Genomic DNA, 18,372 nt, shown 5'->3' with positions numbered 1-18,372 from the left:
TATTAAGTAATATTTCTTGTACTTACATTTTACTTATTGTATATACCTCACAAACAGCCGTGGCTCAAGAAATTTGACAAACTCGTGTCGCAGCACTAACAGAGATTCTGCACCTTGCACGTTTCTTAATGATACAAGACCGCCGCGCGTATACAACCGCAGTGGCAAAATTATGTGCGAGTAACAGGAAAGCAGCCTTCGATTCACTCCCCTTCTTGTACTTAATGGGTCATCATCAGCAGTAACGATTTTGAATAAGTTTATATTGGCTAACCTCATCGCGAGGCGCGTGGATTGATATGCCTACTCTGTCCGTAAATTGGGGCTATTGGGGCTAATTGAATGCTGCCAGCTTGCAGACAAAGGGCAGCAATATGTGCGGGCCGACCACTTTTCTAAGTGTTCTCGATTCCTTCCACTCTCCGCCGTCCTTTTGCGGATGCGGTTGATCCTAATCGGGTCTCATCAGGACACCCGGGCCCTAACCCAGACTCTCAAAACGCTCCTTCGCCTTATCCTTCGTCTTGGTTAGGAAATCAGAATACCGTCCGTTTGTCTGCCGTTGCGCTTCTTCTATGGCATCACCTATTTTTCCGCCTTGAGCACCGAGTCCTACACCCTGCTGGTATAGCTCTGTAGCTATCGCCTCCGTTCTGCCCGTTCCCTGAGCTCCCAACCCCTCCCCAGCTGTCCAGCCCATCTTACCAAGTAGGGCTGCGCCTTTTGATGGCGCTGGGGCTGTATCAGCCTCTTTAGCAGGAGGGCTATCTGCACCTGGAGCTTTCGGTCGATTGTGCTGTGCAGCTGGCTGCTTTGGTTGGTTGAAGGCCTGGCGCCTCTCCTTTGCTCTGTCACGATATGCGGAATTGTCTGTACCTGCCCCCTTCGACTTGTTAAGTTTGGTCAAGGCTTTGGCCACCAACTCCTCATTCTTCATGTTGTCGCGGTGCAGTTGACTCATGCGCTCGTGTTTATTAACTTCGGCTTCAGTTTTGAATTGGCGAGAACAAAGGAGGCAGCATTTACGCTCCAAGTCAGCAAAGCTCTGACTTGGAGGTGTCTTTGAAGCTTGTTCGCGCTCCTCATTAGCTTTCGTTTGCGGCGAATCTGAAGGCACAGCCACGGGATCCTTTGGCGGGATCTGGTGAAGCTCGGCATGTCTGTTAGACCAAAATTGAAGATGCGGCGCAACTACTTTCGTGTCTTTCTCGAGTTTCCGTTTCTTTACTCGCGACTCTCCATCCTTAGCCGTACCGACGAGCCCTTCATTAGCCGCGGCAGCTGCGCGCTTTGAATTCTCGCTCTCCTTGATTTTGGCAGCGGAAGGTTGATCAGGCGCTCTAGTGACAAGTTCATTGGCATAGGCAGCTTCATCCCAATACATCAACTTGACGGCAGGGTTTGTCAGCGGACTAAAAGTAAACTTGGATAGGTCATTCCCAAGGGGTTTGAGCACAGGCACAAAGACTCCAGCATGGATATACGATGCGAGAACAGGCTTAGATGAGATGGTAAACTTGTCGAAGGCGTTGTACTTGGCCATAGCAGCCTGTGCATCTTCCACGGTGTTGAATTCGGCAAAGCCAAATCTCCAACTGTCGTTCGAGTGCCTATCACGAATCAATAGCACACGCCGTAGTGATCCCTCTTTCGCTCCAAGACTGGCATCATTCGAAGTGGAGGCTATCTTCGTCTTCTTCGCTGCGTGGCCATCTGCAGGTGTGCTGGCCTGGGTTTTATAAAGCTTGCTTACTCCTTTGGCCAGGAGTTCTTCGTTAACGCCTGGCTCTAAACCGCGTAAGAGAAGAAATTGGGAGGCAGTGCCATCGGGGGATGCGTCGCTATCACCGGTTGTCGCAAGGCCAGAGAACGAGGACATGGCGGTCTGAGCAATTACAACCCCATGAGCGGAAGCACCTACTCGAGTCAGGAACAGTTGCTGAAACAGACGGGAAATATTAGAGAGGGTATTATACGAGTTCTTGGAGCATTACACCGGAAGCATAGAGCTCGGTGGGGGTAATTGGATAGGTGGCACTAAAGAAGGTCAGAACATAATTTCAGCCAAAGTTGCCAAAACTTACCACTTCGCATTTCCAATCATCTTCACCCTTTCCGGGCTTGTCTCGGTCGTCCCGATCTCGACTGTATGCTATCCGGACCTTGGCAGGCTGCGCAGCAGCCGAGTTGCTCGGATCATATCTACCATATAGCGATACTGTTGGGTAATGCTTTTCAAGAAAGTACCTTGCTTGTGGAATGCTAGTGAACTGGGCAAATGCGAATTGGCGTGATTGCCCTACAAATATACCATCAGAGGGGTACTCAAGACGTGAATAGCAGTGCGTGTACCTGTCCGCTTATCTTTTATTAACCTAATTTCTTCCAACCCTTCAAGCCGGAGACTGTGTTGGAGCTCTTGTAAAATCTATAACCCAAAGAGCGGCCAAGAGCGGCCAGTCCTATGCTTAGCCAGAATTCCACTTTCTGCTCGATGAACACTTATGATGAAATGGGATTGGATGGTGGTGTGAAGATCCGCAAGGATAGAAATGGGGCGGCCAACGTCTTCCTGTGTCATATCTATTGGAAGGCCTTCCAGTATCACATTTCGATTCGGTGGTCCTCCAAAATATGGCGAGCGGCTGCGACTGCGACTATGGCCCCGCGGGGAGCGATATCCCTCTCGGTCACGATCGGTGTATCGTCCACGTCCATCTCTCCGGGGCGACCTAGATCGTGAGCGCTCTCGATGGCGCGCAGTCCGCTCATCTGTATGGTATTTATCTGATCGTGTCGAATGTATCCTATCGCTCGCCGGCGCTCGTGGAGGCGTCGTTGCGTGATCTTTAAGATATGGAATATCAGCACAGTTTCACATGGCAGGCTCCACATTCAAACTGTCGTTTACCCTTCCTGGAGGTCTGGTAGCCATCTGATGGCAAGCCATAGTGGGCGTCTTCGTATGGCAGATCGTCATACATATCGGATCGATTGGTGAAGGTGTTATTGGGGGAAGGTTCTGAGTTCAAGGTGGGCATAGTGAGGAACAATGACAATGGACGAGAAACAAAGGCCGGGTCCTGGCCACTGTCGCCTTAAATTCAGGGCACAAAACCAGTCATCACGCCTAAATCCTCCCCCTAACGTGCTGTACGCCTAAAAACTACGCCATATCTCGAAGCTTGTGCCACGATTCGCATCTCACTTAGAATCCCTTATCCGGCAATCACATCGTGATTTGATACTACATGATACTACCCCGGGTTTAGTAGTGAGAATGGCCAGAGAAATTGTCGACCAGCACTGCTATGTGGCGTTAACTGACGACCCTCTGGATGCCAAATCAATAATGGACCGAGTCCGAAGCCCGAAAGCTGGGGCTATAGTTCTATTCGCGGGTAATTTATCTGTCTAATTATGAAAGTAATTCTAACGGGTTTTAAGGCACCACAAGAGATAATTTTGGGGGAAAGCCAGTTAAAGAACTTCAGTACACATCCTACGAGCCACGTGCTCTCCAGACCATGACCGCAATCTGCAAATCTCTCCTAGAAAAACATTCTCTTACGGCAATTGCAATGATACACCGGCTCGGTGTTGTCCCCATTGGTGAAGAGAGCATTCTGATTGCAGTGTCGTCGCCTCATCGCCAGGCCGCTTGGAGGGCTGGCGAGGAAGCTCTCGAAGAGTGCAAAAGCAAGGTCGAAGTATGGAAAAAGGAAGAGTTCGGCGGTGAAGAAGGCGGCATTTGGAGAGCTAATCGAGACGGTGCTGCTGGAGTGCGTATTGATAGCGGCGACAAGAAGGAGCCAGCTGAAGGACCTCATGGACCAATTCTTCGCCCAGGAAGGCCGGGAGAGAAGGGACATGGACCGGTCGTCCACCTAAACACAGCTGGAGAGAATAAACCGTGATGAATTCATTGTAGATCTTCAGTCTCAATTAGCTTCCCATATTTGATGCGGCACGGTGATATTACACTGCTCACTGGTGGCAGTAGAGAAGTTAGGGCAATTCGTGGGTTATGGAACTACGGGGCATATTATCCTGGATCTCTCGCAAAACTCTATGAATGAATTATGGCAGCTTTAAGTCCTCGTTGAGCGAGAGCCTCGCTGGTCGAATACGCAAGAGATGTGCAAAATTATTATGGTTTCTCGAAAGGGGTTCCTGTAGCCCAGGACTACACGGAGCGGCAGGATAGGATGTGTGCCCAATGGATCTACTGCCGTTCTTTCTATAGACAGCAAACATACCAACATCCCGATATCGTCGACATAAATGCAGACCGATCGATTTGGCTTTTTAAGTGTCATTAATAGCAAGAGGTAGCATGGGAAAAGTGGAGGATAACGAAGATCTAGAACACGTTTATAGAGCGGATTGAGCAACGGGGAATTCTATTGGGCAGACTCAACTAAGTCGACTGGATTAAAATTCCAAAAGTGGGTTTTAATAGCTTTGTCCGGGGTTGTACAGGCAGCATGGAGATTTTGGCCCGCCATGCTGGGTGCAGCTGCATCATGCAAGGCAATACTGTGAAATTTTTGGATTCGGGCACTTGGTGGACATACAAAGCCTTAAATCCCCCCTTGTGCCTAATGCGGGGGGGGGTTTGGCTTGAAGTAGCATTCTGGTCATTATCGCCAATTCCAGACCTCTTGTCCCCGCGATAAGCCTCTCGGCGGACAACTTCCGGTCTTTGAATTCGCCACCTTCACGATGTACACGACTACTTACCCCACCTCTACCAAGGAAGGTTGGCCGAGGACTCAGATGACCACTGACAAGCCATCGAGGATCCAGCACTCAGATATACTTTTATTCTACATAAAGTCTCATTACATCTAGCTAATTAACAAATACTCCCCAGTCAGGTTCTTTTCTACTTCATTCTCTGCAGTTATTCTATAGCGACCCCTTCGGCAATGGCGACTCTTAGAACAGCTGCGCGACGCCTTGTACTTGGCCAGTCCTTTGCAAAGCCAATTGTATCGTTTCAGAGCCATCGTTCCCTTATGACCCTCCCATCATTCTCTCTCGAGGGCAAGACATGTGTCGTAACGGGCGCAGCTCGAGGCATAGGAAAAGAGTTCTTGACAGCGTTTGCTCTCAGCGGTGCAAGGGGAGCATGCGTTGATCTATCTTTACAAAGTGGTAAAGACTCGATCGCCCATATTAAAGAGCATATCTCCAGCCAGCCCACAGTCTCTAATTCTTACGACCCGGAACTACGTGCCTATAGCTGCGACGTTACTTCAGAGTCAGAAGTTCAAGAAACGTGGAAATCTATTGTTAAAGATTTTGGGAAGGTTGATGTCGTGGTCACTGCTGCCGGGATCGTGGCGAACTACGAGGCCGAGAACTATCCGTATGATCGGTGGAAGAACATGATTGACGTCAACCTCAATGGCAGTTTTCTTTTTGCTCGAGAAGCGGGCAAGTATTGGATAAATCAGAAATTGAAAGGGAATCTGATATTGGTGTCGAGTATGAGCGCTTCGATCTGTGTCCGTCCACAAAAGCAGGCAGCATACAATGCGGTAGGTTAGCCGCTATTAGTTAAAACCACCGTCGTTATTTTCGTATTACTCGCTCAATCACCACTGGTCCACGGTCATATATAGCTGAGGCTGACAGCGTACAGTCCAAAGGAGCCGTCTCATTACTTGGCCGTTCTCTTGCAACTGAAGTGAGTAACCACAATCCGTATTCTTGCAACTCGTTGGATTGCTTAAATTCATACAGTGGGCCGACAAGGGCATCAGAGTCAACAGTCTCTGCCCCGGTTATATGAAGACTGATTTGATCATCGGATTACTAGAACATGAAGGTCAGGAAATTGAAGACAATTGGGTCAAGGATATTCCAATGGGACGACTGGGTCACCCAAGCGAACTTCAAGGGACGGTTGTCTGGATGGCGAGTGACGCGTCCAGCTATCTAAATGGTAGTGATATTGTAAGTTCCCCAACGCGCTTCCAGGTGTAAAGTCTTGCCAGTTAGTCTTTTTACTTATGAGATGTTTAGGTTGTTGATGGTGGCTATTGCTGTTGGTGAGGTTATAGTATTTTGTCCGTAGAGACAGTCGCGAGCAACTAGGATATTTTCAACCACAAATCTAATGAGGAAGATGAAGGAAGTGGAATATAGGCCAAGTAGTCGTTATAATCTTAAGGAGTTGGGTTGGGAATCAGGGTACGGTATTTAGCTAATCTGAGGTTTTTGTATAATAATATTTTCTTTCCCTTAAAATTCTCCTATTTTTCCAAGGTCATCGTGGATTAATGATGAAAGTGGGTTTGAAGACATGGAAGGAGATTGCTCAGTTTTAGTGAGGGATATCAGTTTCAAAGGTTTCAATAATTATAAATGATTTCTCAACATTACATATCTCTCATACACTTATCAAGTCTTGAAAATAACTAAGAAATATTTTGATGTAACTTTTACAAAGACCAGTACGTAGTACTGCTACTTCTACCGACATTAAGAATGGCTACATCATTTTCTTGATCACAACATCCCCCGTCCCTTCAACTAAAACGAGATGGTTCTTCTCGATCAATGTCCAATCCGATCCCTTATAAGTCGTCGGTTCACTAGCAACAATAACATGTTGCCCATGGTCCTCTGATTTGCGGAAAGCATTCGGATTATGTCCCTCTGTTTTATTACCTTTACCTAGGTCGCCCTTTGGCCCATCTGGATGGTCCGGGAACTTCCTATTGAGCGTTACGCCCGCATGTGTAGAACAGTATAGAGATGGTGGCTGTTCGGTAGGATGGTTGCGGAACCGGCATGCGACCATGTTTCGTCCATCTGTAAGGGCTATATTGAAATCATTTGGCTCCGCTTGGTCCCCAAGAATCGTACGCTGGAGATTGATGATTGTATTGATGGTTTTCTGGAGCGCGACCTGCATTTCGGCAACGCCGTGGAATGTCTCCCATCCGGTTGGGACACCTGGGTTTTGCGAGGCACACGCTTCGGAGGAATGTGGATGAGCCGCTTCTTGTTGTGAGAGGGGACATAGGTACGTCATAAGTAGCGCTGCAAAGTGTTCTGAGTCTGTACTCCCTTGGATATGTGCGTATGCTTCGTCGTTGAGGGTGTCGCAGAGCTTTTTCTTGACCTTCTCAAAGCTGGAGATATAGCCATTGTGCATGATGCAATGAATTCCGAATATGAAGGGATGGTTATTAACGTGTGTTATAGCCGTCCCTGTGGCGTCGCGGATATGTGCGAAGACAACATTCGAGGCAGTGTTCGCGCAAATTGAATGAAAGTTCGCATCGTGGGCGGGCTGTTGTGTTGTCTTGTAACGTGCTGGATGGAGACTAGGTTTTGGGTGCTCGCGGGGGGAGGAAGTGCAGAACTGTGAGAGTGTTGGCGTGTACCATGCCATGCCAATACCATCTTCGCAAAAAACACGGTTGCGGTGGCTAATTTCGGATTGAGAGGTGGGCTCAGCGTGGACTTTAGGATCATGGGAGATGAGCAATGGAAGATAGTGGGCGTGGACTTGCTTGCTTATAGAGTGGGCAGGCGCTATAGATAGGATCAGTTAACTGAGAAGTAGTAATTGAGACACAATAACTTACTGATAAGAACGTCTTCGAGGAGACATGGCTCAGAGGCAGAAATATATGAGAACCAACGACACATGATGAAGTCCAATATTAGGGCAGATCTATTCAACTTCAATTGTGTTTGGAGAATCAGAGAACTACGGGGAGAGAAGGTTACTTGTATGATAATAGCTCGATTACGTATTTCTTGACTTTCGAGTCAAATAGGTTGCCTTTGCGGGCATCTGGAGCTTCAGGTATAAGGTTTGGTTGGAGGATAAACTAGATGAGATGGAATGCGACTAATACCTACTTAGGTATAGATATGTTGCGTCACACCTCGAAACATCGGAGAGAACATTAAAAGATACTGGGACTTTCCCTCTGCGGAATTGTCAATATTGCTCCTTGTTTGCGTGGAGTGTTATTGATTCCATAATTAGCACAAAATGATGACGCAACTCAAGGATGACGTAACTGATACTGAGAAAGAAAATCCATATACTTCGAAGAACAGCTAGACTTGGTTTCTTTTTTATTGCAAGATATGGTTCTATGCACATGTAGCATACAAATCCCAGCAAGTTGACAAGGTTTCAAAATGGTTCCATCCGTCTCCCAAACTTTCGCAAGGCTTGAACACCTCCCAGGCAGCGTCAACGTTGAATCTCTCAATCCCTGAGATGGAGGAACATGATTTCTTTGTTGCACTCGCCATGTACAGACGTAAAGCATCGAAAGAGATAAAGCCAAATGCGAAAGATGGCTAAGTACAGTAGCTTTAATCCCTATCACCGGTCGGTAGGTGACTGGTGCAGGACTCAATCTTCGCTTCGAACCGGTCACCTGTGGGATGACGCCTCAATCCTCTGCAAATTTACAATTAGGATCAACAGATTCATCCTGCTTGAAAATCTCGAACAAGCTTTGATCAGGTGGTCCTCTATCATTCTCTTTGGTGCCACGCCTCTTAACCTTTGTTGCGATGTTTATAAATGTCGTCAGGAGGGAGAAAGGGAGCGCCCTCCTCAGGCCGAGAGTTGTACCGATAAGGGCCGTCTACAGAGTCGAACTGTAATCCCGACTCGCCAGTTAAGGTTTGATGATGACTTTTAAGCATGATGATAATGAAAAGGAGGCTATAATTTGTAAGTAGGGAGGTAGGAATCACCTAGATTAAGACACGCCTTACATGAAGATGGTAGCAGCCATTAGATAGCGCTGGGCTCTCCGGGTCGGCCACCCAATTGGTAGATGTTCCTTCAGAAGCATGGCGAGTCCCACACAACAACACGAGGGTTGAGGCCTTGTGTAACCCAACTCAGGTCAAGGAAATCGAGTATGAATATGTGAATATGACAACCATAAACAAAGAGAGACAGATCCGGACATCTGGATATCTAATGCCGTGAGGCGAGAATCCACTTACCGGGTAACCATCTTAGGGGCGAGCGAGGCAATACGAACCGTGATAGCTAGGACAACAGCTAGGACGATAACTAACTAGCCCGTTATGCGACTGGAGCGGAATAGTGCGGCTGAGACCAGTGTGCTGTCCTTGCACTTGATTGATAATGATACTTCATACCTTCGCCGGCACTGGTTGTAGACTGAATGCAGAGCTGCCTGGCATTTGGATGGCCGCCAGCTGGAAACTGCGTCGTTGCGGGAGAAAGAAGCAATTGATAATGGCTTTTCTCGCCGCGAGGACTACTTCTAGATTCCGATCCGACCTATGAAAAGACGAGGAGGGGACCTTGACGGCTTGCACTGACAACCGTTAGTACCGTAACTACGTAGTAACCCTTCCCCAAAATAAAACAGGATGACGCTTTGGCATCCAAATGTTGAGACAGCCGTGAGAATATCGGGCGCTCAGCTGCTCCGTCTTACTGCATTATGGCTTGTAAGATGTAAGATAAGATCTCGGCGAGCGGGAGAGACGGAGACAAGTAACGGGGAGAAGCTACTCGTATGGCCAAGGTGCTATGTGCAGTGTAGATATACAGTGCAGGGCATAGTGACCAGACTCTATGCTCAAAATTAAGAATAGTGTTGGCTATGTGTGTATATATGCATCTGTTCCATCTGCATATACGTGCAGATACTTCGTTCGAGAGGTTTATTATGGTTGGAGATGTTTCACCGGTTACTTCGTACTCGCGTGTCTCATTAGTAATCATGTCTCCGAGGCAAGTCCTCCGCGATAACAGTGCACGTGACGATAAGCCTCGGCTGGGGAAGACCGCGCACCGCAAAACCGCAACCGCAACTTGGATCAGCAACTTTTCGGTTCAAAGGCTGTTCGGCCTTCGGGGATGCCTTCGTCCCTGTGAATCAACCACCATCTCGTTTATAGATTTCTGAAGAAGTCCAGGTGTCACGTCTTGACGGACGAAAACACCCTTACTATCTATCTTCATCACCATCATTTTTGGCCCCTCGACTGCAATCGCCACTGCAAGAACCAGTAACCGCCCAAACCCCTCCAACATCAACTCCGCCTCGTCACCATGACCACTTCTGCGTAATAAGCCCAATATACTTTGGGTTTGGCAGCCGGAAACAGAACATCGACTCCTAGATTGCGATGGCTACCGAAATGTCGCACACAAATGTCTCGCAGAGAGACACCGCCGACTCCTCCTACCCCCCACTGCCGCCAACTTCCTCCTCGAGGCACCTCCGTATGCGAACCAATACTGCCGAGATAGACAGCACCATCATACATCCTGGATCCGTCAAGATCAATGTCAAGGGTGCCTTTATAGTCGATGAGGACTCCGAGTCCCCAAATGAAAGGCCCCCAAATGGCGGATGCTATGACACCAAAGACATTCGGCTACCGAATCATACTGCCGTTGTCAGTCACATTGCTGTCGATGTATGTGTGCCTCTATCCTCTGTCTTGGCAGATTGGGTTACATGGACTAATATAATTTCAGATTGGCGGCTCGTTAGCAAAGTTGGTCTATTTCTCCCGCGAACCACACTCCCGCGAACCCGGAGGACGTCTGAACTTCATAAACTTCGAAACTGACCGAATTGATGATTGTATATCATTCATGGAGCAGCTGAAGGTCAAGCAGCAGGAGCTCAATGGGTCAAATCCGGGGGCGTTATGCGTTATGGCCACGGGAGGTGGTGCCTATAAGTACTATGACAAGATCCGTGACGTTTTAGGCGTCGATGTTTTGCGTGAAGACGAGATGGAGTGTCTAATTATTGGTATGTATAATAAATCCTCTAATTTGCATGATTGGATAAGTTCTAATACCAGGAAACAGGGCTTGATTTTTTTATTACCGAGATCCCCCGGGAAGTTTTCACCTATAGTGAAACAGATCCAATGCATTTCGAGGATCCCCATTCCAATATTTACCCCTATCTTTTGGTCAATATCGGCTCTGGGGTGAGCATGATCAAAGTTTCCGGCCCGCGAGAATATCAGCGAGTAGGAGGTACTTCTCTGGGTGGCGGCACACTTTGGGGTCTCCTATCCCTCTTGACTGGCGCCAAAACGTTTGATCAAATGCTGGGCATGGCCGAACGAGGCGACAATGCTAAAGTTGATATGCTTGTTGGCGACATCTATGGGACTGATTACGGCAAAATCGGGCTAAAAAGCACCACAATCGCAAGTTCCTTCGGCAAGGTATTTCGTATAAAACAAGAGGCCGAACACCAGGCTGAAGCTAGTGGTGGCCTTCCAAATGGCGATGCGGAATCGCCATCTCCCCATATCAATAGCTCGGAAGAACCTTCTAAACCTAAGGACGAACCGCCCTTCGACGCCGCAGATATCTCTCGCTCCCTCCTGTATGCAATATCGAACAATATCGGACAGATTGCATATCTGCAATCGGAGAAGCACTCTCTATCCACGATCTACTTTGGTGGTAGTTTCATTCGCGGCCACACACAGACGATGAATACGCTCAGTTACGCAATCAAATTTTGGAGCAACGGTGAGAAGAATGCCTATTTTTTGAGACACGAGGGCTTTCTAGGGGCAGTAGGGGCCTTTTTGAAGCGACAGCCGAGGAACTGGGGAAGGAGAGGCAGTCTTGAGGAAGGTGGGGCATCAGAGTTTGAAGCCAGGGCAGAGGTTCGGGCTTCCGCTCCTGACTACGACAGAGGGGCAAGTTATCCTTCTTGCTAGACAATGTTGAAACGATATCGCTGTTTAAGAGTCATTGATGTATGATGATATACGGCTACTTGCATGAGTTTGGCGCAGGAGGGAATTTTCTGATTGTTTGGATTTAGACGTTAAGATGAGGCAAGATGGGCGGCATATACATATACATAGGTGCTAAGTACTACTTCTAGTTCCGGAGCTGTGCATATTGATATGGGACGAGAACCAAAATACCAGCATTGGATGAAGCGAAGATTCTCTAATGGAATAGATAGGGCACTAGTTGGAAAGGAGAAGCACAAAAGTTGCACTTCCAGTTGAAAGATCATTTCGTGTCAATGATTCCTGGTTTGAGTGATAATGATACCTAACGGGTCTCAAATTTCCACCTCGCGAGTATATAAAGTTGTAGTTGTTATACTAGTGTTTTTCAGCTATTTCACTATAAAGATTCGGTGTATAGTCAGAAAATACTATAGTTGTAATTATACTGTTAATCTTCCTATCAATAGCATTAAAAGCTATTATAGCTATCGCTCTTACTATATTAAAACTATCGGCCTATCTCCGAGTTTTGAGGCCACGGCACGAAGTTTCTATTAAGAATAAATATAACTCCAATTTTTAAAGATATAGAGTAGAAGGAAACTTATATACCGAGTTTATCCAAATAAAGTAGGAGATATATAAAACAGGTAAGTATCTTAATAAGCGAAAATAGAGCTTATATATTATTATGTTTATAGCTACGCTAGTTATGTTATATATTAATATTATGTAAAACTGTAGTATTCTTCTAGAAGTTTCTATAAATAGATATATATATACTTCTATATAGAGCTACTACTTACTGAAGCGCTGTTGATCACGCTGTAACTAGTACACAACTCCAATCCTGTTTTGCAGAGGTCGATTCTTTAGACTAGCTATCCGTCGTCGTTTTCTGTGGCCACCTTCTCAGGATATTGGTTCAGATCTTCCCTGGCTATTGGCCTCCTCCTCCTCCTCCTCCGTAATTTCCACCTATATTCCCGTCCAAATTTCGCCTGGTGGTGCTAGGCGACAAGAGGACGCAAGCTTTCGGGGCTTATGTCGCCAGCTTCTTGGTTGGGAGTGTAGATCATAGTCATATACACTGCCGTACAGCATGCAATAGTCATTTCAATCATGTGCCGTGCTCAATTTTCGTGATTAAGCTGGAGGCAGGAATGAAGCGAAGAGACCACCTTGCACCACCGCATAGATGACCATGAAGCTCACAAAGTGCCTGGCAGTTGACTCGCCCTTTGCGTAGGCCACTGCAAGGAACCACACCCAGACTGGAGAAGCTGAGGATATTCGGGTGATGATTTGGGCGTGAGCAGTTGTCAATGTATATCCAGCCAATAATAGTTGAGTGGCCGCTAGGTTGCGGAGGACTTGATATCTCTGAGGCTCTGTTAGATCGACAGTTTTGGCGACATTCTTTGGTTGACTGAAAGGGCTGTCTCGAATGGCCCAGAGCCCAGATACAGTCATGATGATGAACATTGGCGCTCCAAGGATGAATAGCGGTGCATTTGACAACGTCCAGTAATTGAATAGCCCATTGTTCCTAACCGTGGTGTTAATATGACTTGACTATGAGACTACTTGAACTTACCAATAATGAACCTGAACAAAGGCATAGATGCTCGGTAGTGTTCTATCACACCACGGTCTCGGTGCACTGCTGCTTGACTGTCTGCAGTACTCGGAGTATGCAATATACTGTGGAAGCAGAAACCCAACTGCCACAGCTACCCCACCCAGTCCTGTTGCAAACAGACGGCGAAGGGTGCTTAGATGGAAGCCGTGTCTCAGAAAATACAGTGTCCGGAATGCCTCTTCCAGCAAAAGAATTCCGCTGAGCAATCCATTACTTCGAAAGGCCGTGGCAACGCCGAATAGCACCCCTGATGCAAGAACCAATAGATCCCGGCCAAGAGAATTTGGGCCAAAACCTTTTGTGAAAAGTAGGCATCCTGAGAAAGTCAGGAGCGCGCATGAGCTCTCAGCATAGGGAGCTGACAGGAAGAGACCCGCAGGAGAGATAATATGCAAAGCAGCGGCAGTAAGAGCCGTTCCTGCAGCTCCGGCGAAAATCGCCAGAGTGAGATGGTATAGCACAAGTACCGACAATAGATGAGCAGAATGGGCAATAATTATTGCCACAATGGCTTCAAGTCCGTCATAATGAGGAACTCCAAGCTTTCCAATCACTGAACATGTTAATGATGTCTGTCTCATAGGCAGTATACTTTGTACTCACCAGCAGTGCCCAAAGTTATCAGACGAGTAAAGCCCCACCCCCAAGCCCATTCCTGCTCATAACGATATCCGCGAGTCGCCACTTTCACAAAGTATATGGCATCCCATCTCGTGAGTTTGCCGATTACATAAGTGAGAGGACCCGGTAATTGGGGATCTCCTCTCAGAGCAAGAGTTGTGGACGTGTCATATCCCGGGCCTGGGCTGCAAAGCGCGATAAGAAGGAGAAGAACTTTCCATGCGGCAAAGGCCAGTATGAGAGATCGAATTGGACGGCACCGGACTAGGTTTTGTGGTTGCATGATGATACTCGTACCTGATGTCTATAGACCAGAGTTGGGGAACGGCAGCGGGGAGAGGGATCTCGAATTGGGAAAACGGCGAGTCTAATTTCCACAGCGCGCTAATACCCTAAATGGTAGTGTAGTGATTTTCTAGTAGGAGGGGTTCAGAGTGTTTAGGAGCAGCCACGGAGCAAGACTTATAAAAAAAATATAGGAGATATTAACGCGTGCACAGATTTTAAGATGCTTAAAGTCAAATTACCCATTATTTTTCTCGGCACGGTGGGTTTTCGCTGCGTAGGGATAGACGTTAATCATGCCATCTCATTCAAGCAGTGCCGTAGATCTATATTCAATTCCCTAATCATTGTGGACTTTAAAACTTGACTTGGTAATTTCCTACACGAATATCGTACAGCCTCTGAGGAGGACTTCATTGGTAGTGTACCAACACGACAGCCCGTGGTCCATCAGCATAGGGCTCCCGCAACACCGCGGGCAACACCTAATGCCTCTAACTCGCACCTGAAAAAAACTGACCTGACCAAATATCGACAGGACGTAGAGCGGGGTATTTTTAATGTGATGATCGGACACTTTCAACAGACCGATGTCTTTGCGGGCACAAGAGACAGCATTGCTGGAATACATCCATCCATTCAGCAATGTCCACTCCCTTGTCCCATAAGGCAAGGCGGGCCTCAGTTACGGCTTGTCTGGGGAGACTTATACATAGCGACTCCAAACGGCTATGATTTCTCCTCTCCCTCACCAGTCTTCTTTTCCGAGGCGTCCTTCTTTTCAGCGGCGTCCTTTGCCAACTCCTTCGCCACCTCGGCCGGGTCCCTGCCCTCGAGCAAATGCTTGAACTCCTTCCTGTCGAACGCATTCACAAACCACTGCTCAATATCCTTCTCCGCGGCTTTATCCTCGGCGCTTCCCTCGGCGAACATCTTACTCCTAACCATGGCCTGCATATCGCTTAAACTCGCGATATCAAACGCCCATAGCAACCCGCCGGTCGTCATCATGCCGACACTGAACACATTTATCGTCGCTATGTTTAACGCTTCGAATGCCTCCATGCCACCATTGAAATCGTAATTGGCCCGGTTGCTAGGCTGGTAGAAGCGTGGGATACTGGCTTTGTGGCGCCGGATGAGGGAGCGCCGGGTTATGACTGTAGAGAGGGCGAAGAATCCCAGGCCGGCGGCGAAGAGGCCTAACTGTCGTCGAGAGCGTTTACCGAATACCGCATCGCGCCAATATTCCGATCTAGAGGCGAACGGTCCGTTGGATGTGGATGTGGAGGTGGAGGTGGGTGTAAAAGGTTGACCGGCCATGGCGGAAGGCTCCGCGAAGGACATCGCACTTGGGGGTGAAGATGCTAGGAAAGGAGGATGGCGGGGGATTTTGTACAATGAGGCCTGGCGGTATAATCTGCTCTCAATCAACCTGACAAAGGAGAGCAGGGAGGCCGTTTAACAGTAGAATGTGGATGGTGATGGAAGGCCGAAGTCTTCATGAAATTATATTTGGGCGCGAGATGTCGAGATAAAGTCTAGCGCACGCAGGACGCGGAGGATGGAACAGCCCGACCTAAACGCCGAATCTCGGAAAAGTCCGGTTTACACCCGTGCAATGTCACTCACGCCTTATAGCTCACTTCTATTATTGCTCTATTATAATTTACTAAAAAAAATTGGTTACAAAAAGAAAGGTTCTCTAGTTATCTATTTAGAAAATGTGTCTTGCTACAAGCAAATCCTGGGGTAATTTGAGCTATATCCTGGCTACTGGACTTGTTCTCCACTTCCAGGGCATCAAATCGGTGCCTGATACACCCCCTCCTCAGTGGACGGCAACATGTAAACATCCATAAGTATCAACGCCTATTATTGTCACTCTCTCATTTCCCAGCTTCAATTGAGTTCATGAACAATGGCGGGGAAGAAACAACTTTCCAATCCCAAGGCCAAAGGCTCAGACCGGGCCCAGACCGCACCTCCCAACTGGCCACCGTTCAAACCACTCCTTCCAGCCTCCGATATTGTTCTCGAAACAGTGGTAGACTCACAGATTGTAGTGGCGCGGAATTTCTGGACCAAAACCTTGTGCAGTAGCTATGTGTCGTTCTTAAGCAGCTTGCCACTGACTACGACGCCTGGGAAACCGAAGAAAGGCGAGGCCTTGCGGGTAAATGATCGGTTCCAGATCAATGACGAGGCCTTTGCAAATAGGTTGTGGGTTGAGACTGGTCTGAGGGAGTTGGTCTGTGGGAATGATGGTGAGGATGAGGAGAGTGGAGATGGGGAGACTATGAGTAAGGAAGAGAGGAGGGAGTTATGGTGCGCAATCCTTATTGCAATGCAATCGCCAATAGGAGAAGCACTAAGATAATTCTAGGGGAGGAGAGCCCGTGGGATTAAATCCTTCGATTCGGATTTACAGGTATACGAAAGGCCAATATTTTGATTGTCATTGTGAGTTGTCCTGTGGTTTTGGCACGTCTGCAAGTCTGCTCACTCTTGTTACATAGATGACGAATCCAATGTTTTGACCCTCAACACGAAGCCCAGTCCAACACCGGCGAAAACAACATGGACTCTTCTACTTTACCTCACCTCCCCGGCGACAGGTTGCCAAGGTGGCGAGACGGTATTTTATCCAGATGACCTTCCAGGCAAGGCAAATGTGCTCAATAAGGAAATCGTCGTCGGCCTAGAGACTGGAATGGTGCTATTACACAAGCACGGAAATGATTGCATGTTGGTAAGTATCATCCGCTGGGTTACCTGTGTAGCTGTTCTTAACTGACACCCCATGAGCACGAAGGCAGAGAGGTTACGGAGGGCGAGAAGTGGGTTATTCGGTCAGATCTATGCGTGAGGAGAGAGAAGTCAAAATTCGGAGGATTTTAAGTTTTGTATTCCCTTGTCAATGATCAAATGCTGTTTATACCTAGTCTAAAGACTGAACTATCACCAAGCTCCCGGTCTCTGCTTGGACATAAAACGCTAGACGCAAGGTTTTGTATCTCTCTAATCCTCAAGCTGGCTGATGAAACGGTAACATTCTATCATAAACTCGTCCATGTTCCGTTCGAATTGCTCCTCCAGCTTCATAGCCTCGATAAACTCAAGAAGCTGCTGAATATCTGCCATGACAGCCCTCTGGCGAGCGGTCCGCGCAGCAAGTTCTGCCTGGATCTCGGCGTAGGTTGCGGGGAGGGGGGCTTCCTCATCGGCGGTCTAAAGGTTTTAATGCCTGGGCTATACTAATATGGTTGGAGATAGTGGACTTACCTCGCTTTCATTGTCACCATCATTGGCATCAGTACCATTGGTACGCTCACTGGTATCAGATCCGTCACCACTTCCCTGTTCTGATTCCTGGGGCTGTTCATCTTCCTCGACATCGGAATTCTCATCTTCGACACCAGGCTTGGAGGGTTCTGATCAGGTCTTAGTATAGGCATATCCAATACCGCATAGCAAGTTGAGAGATACTTACGAGGCTCGGTCTCGGTCGACATGATGGCTGAGCCTGCAAGGGTAGTGCTTAGAGTTTTGGGGTCTGCTTTTGTGGATGATTGCGGTGTGGGGGAGGAAGTTGGACGGGCGGTGAGGTTGAAATAAATTTAAGCAGGTGATTCCGGCGACAGGTACTGATGCTGAGTCGTTTTCCTTATTCACTATCTGTGAGTATTCGTCGCTTTGTATGCAGTGAATTACCGTTTATGACATAATGCTCAAACCATCGTGAGAGCCTTAATATGCACTTACAATTGAAAAGCTAAACCGAAAGTTACGTCGTTGGGGACAAAATACCTGCTACCATCACTCTTTACAAAACCATATCTCTCCTTATGCTAAGGCGTTGACGAGGTTAGCATGTTAATGTTCCACTTCTACTATCCGCTAAGGAACTGTGTAAATCAAAATCACATATTGGAATGGCTGAATCTCGTAACTGGTCAATTGCGAGGGATCTCTATCTGAATGCTTGTATTGTGGGTATCTAACTGCAGTACCAATGCAAGCAATGCAATACCATGCATTCTGAGAGTTCATATGCAAATGCA

The 18,372-nt window shown here is 47.6% G+C and overlaps 10 protein-coding genes across 10 annotated transcripts; 4 read left to right on the top strand and 6 right to left on the bottom strand.

Moving 5' to 3' along the window:
* Positions 1 to 481: 481 nt before the first annotated feature.
* On the bottom strand, positions 482 to 1,879 carry BP5553_06703 (uncharacterized protein; the record flags this gene model as incomplete). Its single annotated transcript, XM_032015326.1, has 1 exon — positions 482 to 1,879. The coding sequence occupies one exon, from the start codon at positions 1,877 to 1,879 to the stop codon at positions 482 to 484; it is 1,398 nt and encodes a 465-aa protein (XP_031868747.1).
* Positions 1,880 to 2,428: 549 nt separating this feature from the next.
* On the bottom strand, positions 2,429 to 3,041 carry BP5553_06702 (uncharacterized protein; the record flags this gene model as incomplete). Its single annotated transcript, XM_032015325.1, has 2 exons — positions 2,429 to 2,847; positions 2,912 to 3,041. The coding sequence occupies 2 exons, from the start codon at positions 3,039 to 3,041 to the stop codon at positions 2,429 to 2,431; spliced, it is 549 nt and encodes a 182-aa protein (XP_031868746.1).
* Positions 3,042 to 3,280: 239 nt separating this feature from the next.
* On the top strand, positions 3,281 to 3,917 carry BP5553_06701 (Molybdopterin synthase catalytic subunit; the record flags this gene model as incomplete). The annotated part of the gene is made up of 2 exons (XM_032015324.1): positions 3,281 to 3,401; positions 3,448 to 3,917. 2 exons carry the CDS (start codon positions 3,281 to 3,283, stop codon positions 3,915 to 3,917), a joined length of 591 nt encoding a protein of 196 aa, XP_031868745.1.
* Positions 3,918 to 4,931: 1,014 nt separating this feature from the next.
* Positions 4,932 to 5,994, top strand: BP5553_06700 (uncharacterized protein; the record flags this gene model as incomplete). Its single annotated transcript, XM_032015323.1, has 4 exons — positions 4,932 to 5,546; positions 5,651 to 5,695; positions 5,752 to 5,964; positions 5,989 to 5,994. The coding sequence occupies 4 exons, from the start codon at positions 4,932 to 4,934 to the stop codon at positions 5,992 to 5,994; spliced, it is 879 nt and encodes a 292-aa protein (XP_031868744.1).
* Positions 5,995 to 6,502: 508 nt separating this feature from the next.
* BP5553_06699 (Uncharacterized protein) lies at positions 6,503 to 7,671 on the bottom strand (the record flags this gene model as incomplete). The annotated part of the gene is made up of 2 exons (XM_032015322.1): positions 6,503 to 7,554; positions 7,608 to 7,671. 2 exons carry the CDS (start codon positions 7,669 to 7,671, stop codon positions 6,503 to 6,505), a joined length of 1,116 nt encoding a protein of 371 aa, XP_031868743.1.
* Positions 7,672 to 10,164: 2,493 nt separating this feature from the next.
* BP5553_06698 (Uncharacterized protein) lies at positions 10,165 to 11,736 on the top strand (the record flags this gene model as incomplete). The annotated part of the gene is made up of 3 exons (XM_032015321.1): positions 10,165 to 10,458; positions 10,520 to 10,802; positions 10,862 to 11,736. The coding sequence occupies 3 exons, from the start codon at positions 10,165 to 10,167 to the stop codon at positions 11,734 to 11,736; spliced, it is 1,452 nt and encodes a 483-aa protein (XP_031868742.1).
* Positions 11,737 to 12,906: 1,170 nt separating this feature from the next.
* On the bottom strand, positions 12,907 to 14,306 carry BP5553_06697 (uncharacterized protein; the record flags this gene model as incomplete). Its single annotated transcript, XM_032015320.1, has 3 exons — positions 12,907 to 13,309; positions 13,358 to 13,955; positions 14,006 to 14,306. 3 exons carry the CDS (start codon positions 14,304 to 14,306, stop codon positions 12,907 to 12,909), a joined length of 1,302 nt encoding a protein of 433 aa, XP_031868741.1.
* Positions 14,307 to 15,037: 731 nt separating this feature from the next.
* BP5553_06696 (Uncharacterized protein) lies at positions 15,038 to 15,631 on the bottom strand (the record flags this gene model as incomplete). The annotated part of the gene is made up of 1 exon (XM_032015319.1): positions 15,038 to 15,631. One exon carries the CDS (start codon positions 15,629 to 15,631, stop codon positions 15,038 to 15,040), a length of 594 nt encoding a protein of 197 aa, XP_031868740.1.
* Positions 15,632 to 16,229: 598 nt separating this feature from the next.
* Positions 16,230 to 17,209, top strand: BP5553_06695 (Uncharacterized protein; the record flags this gene model as incomplete). Its single annotated transcript, XM_032015318.1, has 4 exons — positions 16,230 to 16,636; positions 16,695 to 16,771; positions 16,828 to 17,060; positions 17,117 to 17,209. The coding sequence occupies 4 exons, from the start codon at positions 16,230 to 16,232 to the stop codon at positions 17,207 to 17,209; spliced, it is 810 nt and encodes a 269-aa protein (XP_031868739.1).
* Positions 17,210 to 17,329: 120 nt separating this feature from the next.
* Positions 17,330 to 17,823, bottom strand: BP5553_06694 (uncharacterized protein; the record flags this gene model as incomplete). Its single annotated transcript, XM_032015317.1, has 3 exons — positions 17,330 to 17,539; positions 17,594 to 17,742; positions 17,802 to 17,823. 3 exons carry the CDS (start codon positions 17,821 to 17,823, stop codon positions 17,330 to 17,332), a joined length of 381 nt encoding a protein of 126 aa, XP_031868738.1.
* Between the last annotated feature and the right edge of the window lie 549 nt (positions 17,824 to 18,372).

This window comes from Venustampulla echinocandica (assembly GCF_003357145.1).
Source record: "Venustampulla echinocandica strain BP 5553 chromosome Unknown scaffold_4, whole genome shotgun sequence".
Classification (NCBI taxonomy): Eukaryota; Fungi; Ascomycota; class Leotiomycetes; order Helotiales; family Pleuroascaceae; genus Venustampulla; species Venustampulla echinocandica.
The sequence above is the reverse complement of the archived record's forward strand: the minus strand, read 5'-3'. Positions and strand labels throughout refer to the sequence as shown.